Source organism: Rhinolophus hipposideros (genome assembly GCF_964194185.1).
Source record: "Rhinolophus hipposideros genome assembly, chromosome: 5".
Classification (NCBI taxonomy): Eukaryota; Metazoa; Chordata; class Mammalia; order Chiroptera; family Rhinolophidae; genus Rhinolophus; species Rhinolophus hipposideros.
The window spans coordinates 40533865-40548624 of record NC_138051.1 but is presented as its reverse complement, the minus strand read 5'-3'; the positions used below and the strand labels follow the sequence as shown (position 1 = coordinate 40548624).

General features: G+C 34.2%; 1 protein-coding gene across 4 annotated transcripts in view; it reads left to right on the top strand.

The window, feature by feature from the left end:
- The window catches only part of FRMD5 (FERM domain containing 5), a 279150-nt gene that overhangs the window by 12156 nt on the left and 252234 nt on the right, over positions 1 to 14760 (top strand). Inside the window, exon 1 of one of the 4 annotated variants that reach the window (XM_081049365.1) lies at positions 10528 to 10593. The exons of the other annotated variants lie outside the window; for them this stretch is intronic. Within the exon in view, the coding sequence (XP_080905491.1) occupies positions 10591 to 10593 (3 nt within the window). The 5' untranslated portion in view covers positions 10528 to 10590. Of the gene's footprint in view, positions 1 to 10527; positions 10594 to 14760 lie in introns of those variants that run through there. 4 annotated transcript variants of the gene reach the window in all.

Sequence of the window (14760 nt, the reverse complement as noted above, 5' to 3'; positions counted from 1 at the left end):
TGCCCACTCAATAAACAGTCTTTCAGCTTTGTCTCCTATCATCCTGCATATGCATTTTTTCCTGCTGAAGCAATCATCAGCCTCTCTCATCACCTTCTAATTCCAGAGTAGACTCCCTCCCCAGTGTTGCTGGGCTGTGCCTTGGGGGACCTTATGATAGCACTTACCACAGTGAAATGTCAATATTTACTTCCAGGTCTGCCTCTCTCTAGACTGTGAACTGGTTGAAGGGCATATTTTTATACGATTAGTATGTAAGGTCTTACCTAGGGGCTCAGTAAAGGTTGATTGTAGATGAACATCAATGAAAGTGTTACCTCTGATAAAGAGGATTATTAATGATGCAAATGTAAAGTTACCTCTGATTTTAGCTAAACAGATTTGAAAAATGAGCACATAGATTTTCTGGTCTTCAGAGTTATATTATGGTGACTTTAAAAGGTGGTTGTGATGAATGCACAACTCTAGGAATATAATTAAAACCACTGAATTGTACACTTTGAAATGGTAATCTTATGATGTGAATTATATCTCAAGTTACACATCAGTTTCTTGGTTTGGATAATGTACTATAGTTACATAAGGATGTTGCCATTGGGGGAAGCTGAGGGAAGGATATATGAGACATCTTTATACTATTTTTACAACTTCTTGTAAGTCTAATTATAATAAAAAGTTTTTAAAAAGCGATTAGTTTTCCTGAACAAATATCTTAATTATATTTAGTTAGGGTTTATGGTTCGGAATGACTGTAGAAAGTTTCTCACTTGATTAGGATGCAGTTACCTTTCAAAATTATATAGGATTATTTATAAGTAGATAAGTTTTGACATGACATTTGAAAAGTAAAATAAAGTCAATTATAGTATGATAAAAAGACAAATTAAGGGTTTAGAAATACCTTAGTGGTTTTTTTCTTGTATCCTTTTTTTTTTTATGATTCTCTGTTCCTCTCCTTATAATGTTTCTCTGACATGATTATAATTAAAATGAATGTACTGACTGACACATTATGCATATCATAACACGGTGCCATTATTGTGTTGTAGAGAGTTATTTGATATGTCCATATTATATATTTTTATTGTAATATGTATTGATTGATCTATTTAAAAATTTTATTGAGTACTTCTGTCTTTGGGCTCTGTGATAAACACTTTATGTGCATTCTTTTATTTAATCCTACTTATTTAATAGAAAACGTCCATAATTGCAAATGACTACAACAAGTTTTGCGTGAAAATTTGTTTTTATTTTTCTTGGATAGATTCCTAGGAGTGGAATTGTTGGGTCATATGGTAACTTGATGTTTAACGTTTGAGGAATTGCCAGTTTTCCAAAGTGGCTGCATGAGAACTCCAATTTCTCTGCGTCCTCACCAATCTTATTTGTCTTTTTGATTATAGCCATTCTGTGGGTGTGAAGTAGTATCTCACTGCAGTTTTGAGTTTCATTTTCCTAATGATTGGAGATGTTGATCAGCTTTTCATGTGCTTATTATTAGGTTGGTGCAAAAATAATTGCGGTTTTTGCAATTATTTTTAACCTTTTAAACCTCAATTACTTTTGCATCAACCTAATAGCTATTTGTGTATCTTTTGAAAAATGTCTATTCAAACCTTTTGTCCATTTTTCAAATGGATTATTTGTCTTTGTGTTATTGAGTTGTATGAGTTCATTATGCATTCTGGATACAAGTCCTTTATCGGCTAGAGTAGTCCCCCTTTGTCTGCTGGGGATACGTTCCAAGGCCCCCAGTGGATGCGTGAAACCACAGATACTACTGAACCTTATGTATACTATGTTTTTTCCTATACATACATACCTATGATAAAGTTTATAAATTAGGCACAGCAAGAGGTTAACAATAGCTAATAATAAAAGAGGAATCAGAACAATATACTGTAATAAATCGTACGTGAATGTGGTGTCTCTCTCTCAAAATATCTTATTGTACTGAATATACAGCATAGATATGCTGGACAAAAGGATGATTCATACATATCCCAGGCAGCTCAGAGCAGGATGGAGTGAGATTTCATCACACTATTCAGAATGGCATGCCATTTAAAACAAATTTTTTATATTTGGAATTTTCCAGATATTTTTGACCATGGACCATGGTTCACCATGGGTAACTGAAACCACAAAAAGTGAAACCATGGTTAAGGGGGGACTACTAAAGATGATTTATAGATATTTTCTCCTATTCTGTGGGTTGTCTTTTCATTTTCTTGATAGTATCTTTTGAAGCACAGGTTTTAATTTTGATGAAGTTCAATTTATCAATCTTGTTTTTCATTGCTTGTGCTTTTGGTGTCATATCTAAGAAATCACTGCCTAACCCAAGGTCAAGAAGACTTATTCCTGTATTTTCTAATGAGTTTTGTAGTGTTAGCTCTTACATTAGGTGTATGGTCCACTTTGAGTTCATTTTTGTATAATTTTTGCTGTGAGGTAGGCGTCCAAATTTATACTTTTACATATTGCTATCAAGTTGTCCAGCACCATGGGTTGGAAAGACTGTTCTTTCCCAATCAAATTGTCATGGTCCCTTTTGTTGAAGATCAGTTGACCATAAATGTATGGATTTATTTCTGGACTCAATTCTGTTGCATTGATGTATTCCATTCATTTGTCTATGTTTATACCAGTACCGCTCTGTCTGGATTACTTTAGCGTTGTGGTAAGTTTCAAAATTAGGAAGTAAGAGTCTGCCAACTTTGTTATTTTTCATGATAATTTTGGCTATTCTTAGTCCATTGCATTTCAAGGTAAATTTTAGAATCACCTTGTCCATATCTGCAAAAAAGCCAGGTGGAATTTTGATAGGAATTGTACTGAATCTATGGGTCAATTTGGGGAGTATTGCTATCTCTTACAAATATTAAAACTGATTCACGAACATAGGATGTCTTTCTGCTTATTTAGATCTTTAATTTTTTTAACAGTGTTTTGTGGTTTTCAGTGTAAGCATGATGCTTTTGAGATTCATTCATATATGTTAGTGCATGAAGTTTGTTCGTTTTCATTATGGAGTAGTATTCCGTTTTATGGATATATCACAATTTGTTTATCCATTAACCAATTGATAGACATTTGAATTGTTTCCATTTTTGGCAATTATGAATAAAGCTGCAAAAGGTATTTACATATAAGTTTTTATATAAACATAGGTTTTCATTTCACTTGGGTAAATACATAGAAATGGAGTTGCTGTTTGTATATAAGCATATGTTTACCCTTGTAAGAAACCACCAGACTTTTCCAAAGTGGCTGTACTATTTTGCATTCCCACAGGCAATATGTGAATTCCAGTTGTTCCACATCCTCACCGATACTTGGTATTATTTTTTTAAAGCTGTTCTGATAGGTGTACAGTGATAGTTCATTGAAATTTTAATTTCTCTAATGACTAATGATGTGAAGCATAAAATTCATGAAATCCTCGACTTTTAGAGTTTGAAGAGACATGAAAGGGTTCATTTTTGGCTTTTACATTTTGTTCCTCAGACATATTTCATGGGTATCTGAAACTGGGGGGACTGAGGAGCATGCTGAGTGGGTGGGGATCTGAACTCCCTATCCAGAAGAGTTCTCCTCTTACCAGGTTTTTAAAATATTGAATTTCCATGTGACATATTAGAAAAGAGATACTTCTGCTAAAAACAAAAATGTTTGGAAGCTACTGAACTCACTCTTTTTAGGGCAAAACAGACCCAGAGAAGTAAATTGACTTACTTAAAGTCATATGTAGTCTGGAGTAAGCTCATACTCCAGTGCTCTTTATTCTACATTGTACTCTTTGGCCCTAACTCTAAAATTCTGGAATATATTGGCTCAAGGAAGAATTATGATTAAAAACCTGATCAAAATTTGTTAAAATCATAAATATTTTGAAAAGAAGTTGCTTTTATATTGAAAAGTAGTGCATGGAAACTAAGTCATCTTTCATGAGTTAGCTGGCACTGACTAAGAAAGTTAGGGTTATCTTTTCTTTAGAAAACCAATTTCTAGTACCAAACCTAAAATTACTGTGCTTGGTTTCTAAGTAATGTGGAAAATGTGGCACAACTGTCAGAAGTTATAAATGACAATACATTATGGAAATAGGTGAGGCAACAAGCAGGGATTTGCTGTGGGGAAACAGACATTATATTTTGTTACCAGTTTTGACAAACCCCGGCGATGGCTCATCAATGTTGAAAGGGTAAAATTGAATTCATTAGGCACAATCATAATGGTTAGAATAAGTTATGTTTTATAAGAAGGAGTCAATTCTGAAATCCTTTATTGAGGTTTTTCTAAAAGTTACTAGAGTGTGAAAGCAGTTCTGTATTGACAATTCTGAGATTGGCTACAGGACTGATGAGTAAGCAGTGCATGGATAGATTGAGCAGAATTTTATTAGAATGCCTTTGGTGGAGTAGAAGTTTAATTTATTAATGGTATAGTGAAAGGATTCAGAAAACTTGAAGTCAAGTCTTGGCTCTGTTTCGTACTATTTATGTGACCTTGAATGAGCCATTTAACTTCTGTGACTTTTCATGTTTTGTGTTTTTTTCAAATCAGAGGAGATAATAGTAATGTCTGTCCGGCCTGTTTCCCACAGTAGAGAAAAATATGGTTAAATATATATGAAAGCACTTTGTAAATTTTAAAGTATTATTCAGCTATAGTTTTATTAATAATAATACTAACCTTTGGAATTGTGGTATACAGATTATTTTTTATTTTTTTTACAAATGTCTTTTCTTTCTCATATTTTGCCACAGTTTACTTGCATTCTTTTTGCCTTTGTTCCATGTCTCTACTTTCAGGGGGAAGTTTTTCTGTCCTCAGTCCTCCTCGTCTTTCAAATAGATGACCCTTCTTCATCCTTCTTGTCCATTAGAAGAGATTATTGTGCTAATTTTCTCCTTAGGAAAAGATGAATTGGTTTTTATTTTGTACTGATATTTAGCTTAACAAGCCTGGCTGAAGTATTAAACTTAAAAGCTGCATGTAGGTTTTCTTACTTGGCATTGAATTTCCCTTCCTTGTGGTTGTTCAATTTCTTGTACACATTGCCTTTTCTCTGGCCTCACTGGCCTGTAGGTGTGTTTGACACCTAATGTACCTTTTACCTTGGTCAAGACCATTTGTTGGTCTGTAAAAGAGTTCATGGTACCTTATCAAGATATACTTTGGATATGAGTGGTGGAATCATATTTCAATTCCTCCAATATTGACAAGAAGAGATTGCATTTGCTGACCTGGCTCCTCAGTCTTAGACGGAGTTAAGGGTCTTTGTCAGTCTTCAGAAACTATAGATACAGGAAACAACTCTTTTTTTTTTTTCTTTCATGGTACAATGGAAGTATCTTCCCTTTCTGATATCTAAAGCTGATGAGGTTGTCAATTTCAGTGTTATTTCCTTTTTTTGCTGGTTAAGAAAGGGAACATTTTTCACCTGAGAGTTTTCAAAGTCATTTTGAGTGGCCACTCTCTATCAAGTTCTTTATAGTCAAGTTAATGGAAAAAATAAACTTGTATATTTTAAACATTACTGAGATGAATGGGTATTTTGGAGAAAAAATCATATCTAGCATAGAATACTGTTTCATTCTTAGATTTATTTAAGCTTTTTTTGTTTATACTTGTCTTCATCATTTGCAGTAATATTTTAAAAATAACACATCTCAGTTTTAAAAATTGGAGGTTAGTTTCAAAAAAGTCACTGAATTTAATTCTAAATTAAAGAAAATAGAAATACCAGTGTGTTTGTAATGTATTTAGAATTACTGCTGGGTTATGTTATACTCTTTATTTTAGAAAACACACCATTTGTGTAGTAAAATAAAAAAGTGATGTATTAGGGATATTGTGTTAAAAAGCAGCAAATAGTCGTTTAAAGAGTACTCTCATTGATAATGATGTTCTAGGGTCATCACTTGAGTTACTCATTGGGAATTCAAAGGTTGACATGTATTTTAATCATTCATATCTAGGGGAAAAATCATATTTTGGCCTAGAAAAATCTGACTTCTAAAAATACTACAGGGACAGTGTCTCCGGGTGCGTTATTGTATGTTCCACAGTATATTACAAACAAAACCAAAAATGCTGGGTCCCTAAACACAGCCTGGTAATTATAACCAAAAGCTTATTGAATACTAAGTAGACTGGAAACTCATAACCAGTAAAATCGGGCAACTTGCACTGCTTAATCAATGATTTGGCTGGAAATAGAGCAAATTCTCTAAAATATCACTTCTCAGACTTAGTTATGATGAGAATTATAATACGGATTTCATATTTTTCAGTATTATGTACATTAAATCATATTATAAAATTGCCACGATTCTGTAATAGCCTAATGCATATTTTTTGTGTAAAACATTTAAATACAAAATACACTAATATACCTTAAGAAGAGCAGGTCCTTGTGCTTAGTACCGTGGGGCATCTTTGTGGACTCTTAAAAATTCTTCTTGTGGGAATATATCTTGTCACCTAGCTGTGAGTACTGTAGGTTTCAATGGTTGTGTGTTTTTTTTTAAACAGCAACATGAATAGGCTGTATCGATGAAAGCATTATCAGTTATAGTAGTGTGGGTATATCTTGAGTAACAGAATAGATGAATTTCTAAAAAACATGATTGTATACGGAAGTGTTTTTAAATGAACTATTTATAAAAACTTGTAACAAATCTCATTGTTCGATGAAAAATCATACATAAATTAAAATAATACATAAGTTGACCTAGAGTTTTCATGTTCTGGAGCTGGTCAAGGTAACCCTTTCTAGAGCAGAAGGCAAAAGCTAGCCAGGTTTATCTATGGGCAAAAGCCCCGTTAGGAGTGGCTATCCAGAGTCAGAGACCCGGGGTGCTTTGTTTGGAAGAATCCCTGGCTGGGTCTAGGATTGCTTTTGGGCCAAAAAGAGAGTAAGTAAGGACTCTCAACTCCCAAGGGAAAAATCTTGGGAAAATAGAGATTTCTTTCCATGTTCAAAGAGATATCTGAAAACATATTTTACGTAATTTTAAATGAACAGTTGTGTAGTTTAAAAAAGTGGGAAAAGTAAGTTTTGGGAAATCTATATTTGAGAAGAAAACCTGAAAAAGTAATATTTAAAAATCAGAAGGACAATTTATATGCTAATAATATCTTCTCTCCAGGAATAAAAGGGCGTGTAGTTTCTATATATAAGGCAATATGCAAAAGGCTGAATATTCTACTCCTGCATGTGTTTCAGTATTTTTTTTATAACATATGGAAAAGAATTTTAGCAGTACTGTATCTGAGAAATAGGTATAGTCACCATATTTTTTTTAAAAGTATGTTCAGATAGTCTAACTGAATTTGATATTATCAGAAATTATATACAAATATCCACCATATTTGTGGGTAAAATATTCTTCGTTTTGTCATCGTGTTATATTGGAGCTCACATCTTTCGATGAATGGTGATGAAGTAGGGGTCCCCAAAAATCTGTCAAGTAAACCCCTGTAAAATCTTATGCAGCAGGTCCTGGGGTGACTTCACACTCTACCTACATTTACTATGAAGAGGTGTGTGCTTGAATATTTTTCGGGTAACTCTGTTCTGAGCAGCACTCTGCCACCCCTTCTCTCTCCTTTCAGCTGTTTTCTTAGGAACTTCACTTCTTCCAACTCCCCCCATCTAGCTGGTCATTTTAGGTCTCAGATCTATATTTCTTTTAAAGTTTCTTTTCAAATTTTGCTTTTTTGGATTCCAATTCCAAAGGAGTCATTTGGTTAAAGGTAACCTTCTTGTAAAGTCTGGAGCTAAGGAGAAGAATCTGGGGGACCATGTTATATTTTCTTGTTGGAAAACAAAGGATGTAGAGTGTCCTGAAGGATTATGTGCAAGAAGAGAATAAAAGGGGAGTAAGGCCTCTGAGGAAGCCAGGAGTAAATGGAGGTGAAGAGAGTAAATTCAAGTGCAATGTGGGAAGTAGTAAGAAGTGTTTTATGAAGTGCATAGGTTTTTATATTTATCAGTTTCTATTGAATAAAATTAAAGTTGCCTCATTCAGGGCTCGTGCATTTTTCATGTGAGTTCTCTGTGGCTAATGATTGCATGTGTGCACAGGAGTGATCAAATAGAGCAATGGTAGGGAGCAGTAGCCTGGGTGATCCTGAAGTGGTATCGATCAAGGAGCAACAGGGAGAGAAGAAACCTTTGAAGAAGGGAGGCCTGTAGCAGCAGTGAGTGTTACGATGGAATAGCATTTAACTTAGCTTGGCAGAAGAGGAACTAGGGCATTAGCACCGACTGTGTTTCCCCGAAAGTAAGACCTAGCCATACAATCCGCTCTAACGCATCTTTTGGAGCAAAAATTAATATAAGATCCTCCAAAAGATGCGTTAGAGATGATTGTCCGCCTAGGTCTTATTTTGGGGGAAACACGGTAGGCGAGAATCAGAAGGAAAAGGATGGGTAGGGTGGAGTAAATATAAAATCTGGACTATCAAAAATGAAGTCTCTTGGGGAAATTAGTTAACTTCAATTCTTTTCATTGTCCCCGCCTTCAAATATAACTGCATCTACAATTTTAGCTCTTCACTCCCATATACCTTTTAAATAGATACCTGAGTTCTGACTGGGCAGTGAAGATATAGTTTATGTTCATTTTCAGATAGCGGGGAGCTGTTTAAAAAAGTTTTTACACCAAATAACTGTTCTTGTCATTACTATTATAGTTTCAGTTGTGTTTTCCACTAAAAATAAAATTGGCTGTAACACACAAGAATCCCAAAATTCATTTTTATGTGGCCAGAAGCAAGTCTGTATGCATACATTCTCCTGCTGACCCATGTGAGAAATTAATCAAATGGGTGATCTTCTATATGTGAAAGAATTTTAAACTCAGAAGGATTCTCATACACAGTCTAGTCTGACTTGAAAGGTTTAGAGATTTTAAAAAATTAATATTAATTGCATCATAAAATTAATTTCCTCTTAATTGGGTAATCACTCAGAAAGCAGAGACTTGTGTTTAAACAGCTGTATGAACTGTCATGGTCCATTCTGTTTAGGGTATTCATTGTTTTGCTACAATAGGTATTCTTCCTCAGTGTAAACAATTTGATTTGCTCACACAGTTAAATAAATTATTTCCTCTTTTCGGTGATGGATTGCTAATCTATTTATTGATTGGTAATAGAGTTTCTAGTCACTTGTTTAGAAAATTGTACTATTAATTGATATTAGCATCAGTGTACCTTAGAACAGAGGATTAACAGGATGAGTGTTCTGCATCATTGAACATGGACTTTCCTCTACAACACATTTGAAGTTAAGTTGTGTTAATGAAATGCCTCATTAAAGTGCTTAGAATGACTCCGAGAGGGGTGCTTGGAATGGATGCTATTCAGTCACCCAAATGATATTTATTTATTTTAAAATAATTTTTTATTTTTTAATTACAGTTGACGTACAATATTGTATTAGTTTCAGGTGTACAACATAGTGATTAGACATTTATGTAACTTACAAAGTGATCACCCCGATAAATCTAGTACCCACAGACACCATACATAGTTATTGCAATATTACTGACTATATTCCCTATGCTATCCTTTACGTCTCTATGACTACTTTGTAACTACCAATTTGTACTTCTTAATCCCTTTCCCTTTTTCACTCATCCCCCTAACTCCCTTCCCATCTGGCAACCATCAGAATGTTCTCTGTATCTATGAGTTTGTTCCTGTTTTGTTTGTTCATTTTGTTTTTTTGATTCCACATATAAGTGAAATCATATGGTATTTGTCTTTCTCTGTCTGACTTACTCCACTCAGCACAATATCCTCCAGGTCCATCCACGGTGTTGCATATGGCAAGATTTCATTCTTTTTATGGCTGAGTAATATTCCGTTGTATATATGTACCACTTCTTCTTTACTCATTCATATATTGATGGACACTTAGGTTGTTTCCATATCTTGGCTATTGTAAATAATGCTGCAGTGAACACATGGAGGCATGTCTTTTCGAATTAGTATTTTGGATTTCTTCGGATAAATACTCAGAAGTGGGATTACTGGGTTCTTCTTTGTCTTTTGCGACAGCCTTTGTTTTAAAGTTTATTTTGTCTGGTATAGGAATTGCTACCCCAGCTTTTTTTCTTTTTTAATCTCTTCCATTTTCATGAAATATCTTTTTCCATCCCTTTACTTTCAGTTCTTGTGTGTCTTTTAATCTGAAGTGAGTCTTATAGGCAGCATATGTAAGGGTCTTGTTTTCTGATCCATTCAGCCACCCTATCTTTTGATAGGAGCATTTAATCAATTTACATTGAAAGTAATTATTGATAGATCTATAGTTATTGCCATTTCATTATTCATATTTTTGATCTTTTCTTCTTAAAGAAATCCCTTTAACATTTCTTGTACTGCAGGTTTGGTGTTGATGAACTCCTTTAGCTTTTTCTTGTCTGGAATAGAAGATGTTTATTGAGTATTTTTTATATGCCAGGCATAAGCCAAATACAGAGGATAAAGAAGAAAGTCAAGGCCACCAGGATCCAGGTGTCTGGGGAAAAGAGAGCATTGTTGCTGCCCTCCTCTTCCTGGACCATGGTCAGTAATTGCAGGTACTCTTTCCTGCCCAGCATTTTTCTTAATCCAGTGCTCTCGGCAGCCAATACCAGTTGCTTGGCAGTGAAGCTATCGGCCCTTTGTTTATTGTTATTATGTTGAAAAGTCCACTTGGTAAGACAGATTTCTTAGAAAATAATTACTAATTAAGGAGTTATTTGGATTAAACGATGATAAAAATTTTAAATCTGTCATTTGCTTCATTTGAAATGATTCATTGACTTTTGGAAATAGTGAATGAGTTTAGAGAAAAACGCACTTAGTGATTTCCCACTTTGGGTAAACCTTAGTTTCTGAATAAGTAGTGGTAGGAGTGAATAGAAGAAAGTAGAGTTGTTTAATCTTTGCATGGGAAGAGCTTTAGAAGAATAAAGATAATGGAAGAAATAAAAAAGGGAAAGATCAAAAGATGTATCACATGAAAATTAAAAAATTTTTTGTGTCAGAAACACCACAAAGAAAAACTAGAAGGCAAGCAAAAATTCAGGAGAAAAATTTGCAGCGAATATGGGTAATGTCCTTAGTAAAAATAATGAAAACGCCTTATAAAAACACTAAAAAAGAACCCAATAGCTCAATGGTGGAAATGCCACAAAATGGACAGTATAATTAGGAATTACAGTTGGCTAATAAGCATGTGAAAAATGTTTACTTCACAATCATTAGTAAGCAAAAAACTGTAAGGTAAAATGAGATGCCAGTTTTTATGATTTAAGTTAGCAAAAACTAATTCTCAATTATGGTAAGAATATACTGAGTACAAGTTTACATTGGTACAGTCTTTCTGAAAAGATCGGCAAGTTCACGCCTAGGATTCTCCCCTAAGGAAATGATTAAAAATACAAGAAAATAATTTTTATACCATGGTGTTCATGAGAGTATTATTTAAAATAATGGAAAAAATATTGAACTTACGTATAAAATAGAAGAATGGTTAAATAAATTATGGTATATTAGATGGAATAATATGTAGTTAATGTATAAAAAGACAATTCAAAAGATACTTTTATAAAAATTTAAATGTGTGTTGCAATCTGAATTATGTAAAGTAATTGATAGAAAAATATTTGAAGATACATTTATTGTGGTTTAAGCCACAGACTTGGTGGCTTAAAACAACAAACATTTATTATGTCAGCATTCCAGGAGCCAGAAGTCTAAGATCAGGATCAATGCATTGGAATCAAGGCATTGGTGAAGCTGCGCTCCCAGGAGACTCTAGGGGAGAATGTTCCCTGTCTTTGTGCTTTGTTATGACTGCAGTCACTCCTTGGCTTGTGGCTGCATCACTCTAGTCTCAGTCTCACTGCCTTCTCTTTTCTGTGTGACTTCCCTTGGCTTCTCTTTATAAGGACACTTGTGACTGCATTTAGGGCCCTCTTGGATAATTCAGATTAATCTCCTGAATGTAATTTAATCACACCAGTAAAGACCCCTTTCCTTATAAAGTCACACAAGTTCCAGGGATTAGACCTGATGTTTTGCAGCCAATTTTTCAGCCTGTTACAGAAAATAATACATCAAAATTTTAATGATTGTTTCTGGGTATTGTGATTATGCAGGATTTAAATTTTATTTCTTATATTGTATCCAGGAAGACTCAAAGAAATAATATTAATTCCATGAGCTTCTTTTAAATTGTATCTTTAAACTTTTTTGAATTCTTTGATTGCCAGGTTGCTCTGCTTAGATGTTCAGAAGGGATTTATAAACAGTAAAAATACAGCCTTTTCTGTCCTTCAGTTTTATGGTGATTGTCTAATTTAGGAGTTGTACCCTACCAGGACAGTAAGCAGAACTCCATTATTATTTTTCTTCCCATAGATTGCTTTTTAAAAGATTTTTAACTACTAAACTGCATTTAGTAATAATTTTCCCATTTTAATTAAGAGGGGCACATATAAATTTCAAGTAGAATTTCTGATCATTATGAGATGATCAAATGCAAAAAATCTTAAGAGTCAATGTAGAATTTCCTTTGGACTCTTTGAAATACTGAAAGTACCGCATAGATGATCACCATTATTTCCTTTGCAGGTAGTGGCTTTAATGGACCTTTTTTTTTACATATATTTTTTTAATTTATTGGGGTGACAATTGTTAGCAAAATTACATAGATTTCAGGTGTACAATTCTGTATTACATAATCTATAAATCCCATTGTGTGTTCACCACCCAGAGTCAGTTCTCCTTCCATCACCATATATTTCATCCCCCTTACCCTCATCTCCCACCCTCCACCCCGCTTACTCTCTGGCAACCACTAAACTATTGTCTTTATCTATGAGTTTCCTTTCTCATTTGTTTGTCTTGTTCTTTTGTTGTTTTTGGTTTATATACCACGTATCAGTGAAATCACATGGTTCTCTGCTTTTTCTGTCTGACTTACTTCGCTTAGCATCATACTCTCAAGATCCATCCATGTTGTCACAAATGGTCCTATTTCATCTTTTCTTACCGCTGAATAGTATTCCATTGTGTATATATACACAATTGTGTATATACATTGTGTATTTATCCATTCATCTATCAAAGGACATTTTGGTTGTTTCCATGTCTTGGCCACCGTAAACAAAGCTGCAATGAACATTGGAGCACACGTGTCTTTATATATAAATGTTTTTAGATTTTTTGGGTAGACACGCAGGAGAGGGATTGCTGGGTCATATGGTAATTCTATTCGTAATTTTTTGAGGAACATCCACATTGCCTTCCATAGTGGCTGTACCACTCTGCATTCCCACCAACAGTGTATGAGTGTTCCTTTTTCTCCACAGGCTCTCCAACACTTGTTACTATTTGTCTTGTTGATGATAGCCATTCTGACTGGGGTGAGGTGATATCTCATTGTGGTTTTTATTTGCATTTCTCTGATGATTAGTGATGTTGAGCATTTTTTCATATGTCTATTTGCCATTTGTATGTCCTCTTTGGAGAAATGTCTCTTCAGGTCCTCTATCCATTTTTCAATCGGGTTATTTGTTTTTTTGTTGTTGAGTTTCATGAGTTCCTTGTATATTTTGGATATTAGCCCCTTATCGGAGGCACTGTTTGCAAAAACCTTCTCCCATTCAGTTGATTGCCTCTTTATTTTGTCGATGGTTTCTTTTGCTGTGCAGAAGATTTTAAGTTTGATATAGTCCCATTCATTTATTTTAGCTTTTACTTCCCTTGCCTTTGGAGTCAAGTTCATAAAATGCTCTTTGAACCCAAGGCCCATATGTTTAGTACCTATGTTTTCTCCTATGCAGTTTATTGTGTCAGGTCTTATGCTTAAGTCTTTGATCCATTTTGAATTAATTTTGGTACATGGTGACAGATAGTAGTCCAGTTTTATTCTTTTGCACGTGGCTTTCCAATTCTCCCAGCACCACTTATTGAAGAGGCTGTCTTTCCTTCATTGTATGTTTTTAGCTTCTTTGTCAAAAATTATCTGTCTATATTTATGTGGTTTTATTTCTGGGTTCTCAATTCTATTCCATTGGTCTATGTGTCTGTTTTTCTGCCAATACCATGCTGTTTTGATTATTGTAGCCCTGTAGTACAAGCTAAAGTCAGGGAGTGTGATACCTCCAGTATTGTTTTTTTCTTAAGATTGCTTTGGCTATTTCTGGTCTTTTATGGTTCCAAACAAATCTGATGATTTTTTGTTTTATTTCTTTAAAAAATGCCATTGGGATTTTGATGGGGATTGCATTAAATCTGTATATTGCTTGGGGTAATATGGCCATTTTAACTATGTTGATTTTTCCAATCCATGAGCATGGAATGTCTTCCATATCTTTGTGTCTTCTTCAATTTCTTTCAAAAATGTCTTATAGTTTTCAGCATATAGGTCTTTCACATCCTTGGTTAAGTTTATTCCTAGATATTTTATTCTTTTTGCTGCAATTGCAAAAGGAATTTTTTTTTGTATTTCTTTTTCTGAGATTTCATTGTTAGTATATAGGAATGCAGTGGACTTTTGTACGTTGATTTTTGTAGCCAGCAACTTTACTGTATTCATTGATTGTTTCTAATAGCTTTTGGGTGGAGTCTTTAGGGTTTTCTATATATAGCGTCATGTCATCTGCAAAGAGTGATAATTTAATTTCTTACCTATTTGGATTCCTTTCATTTCTTTCTCTTGCCTGATTGCTCTGGCAAGGA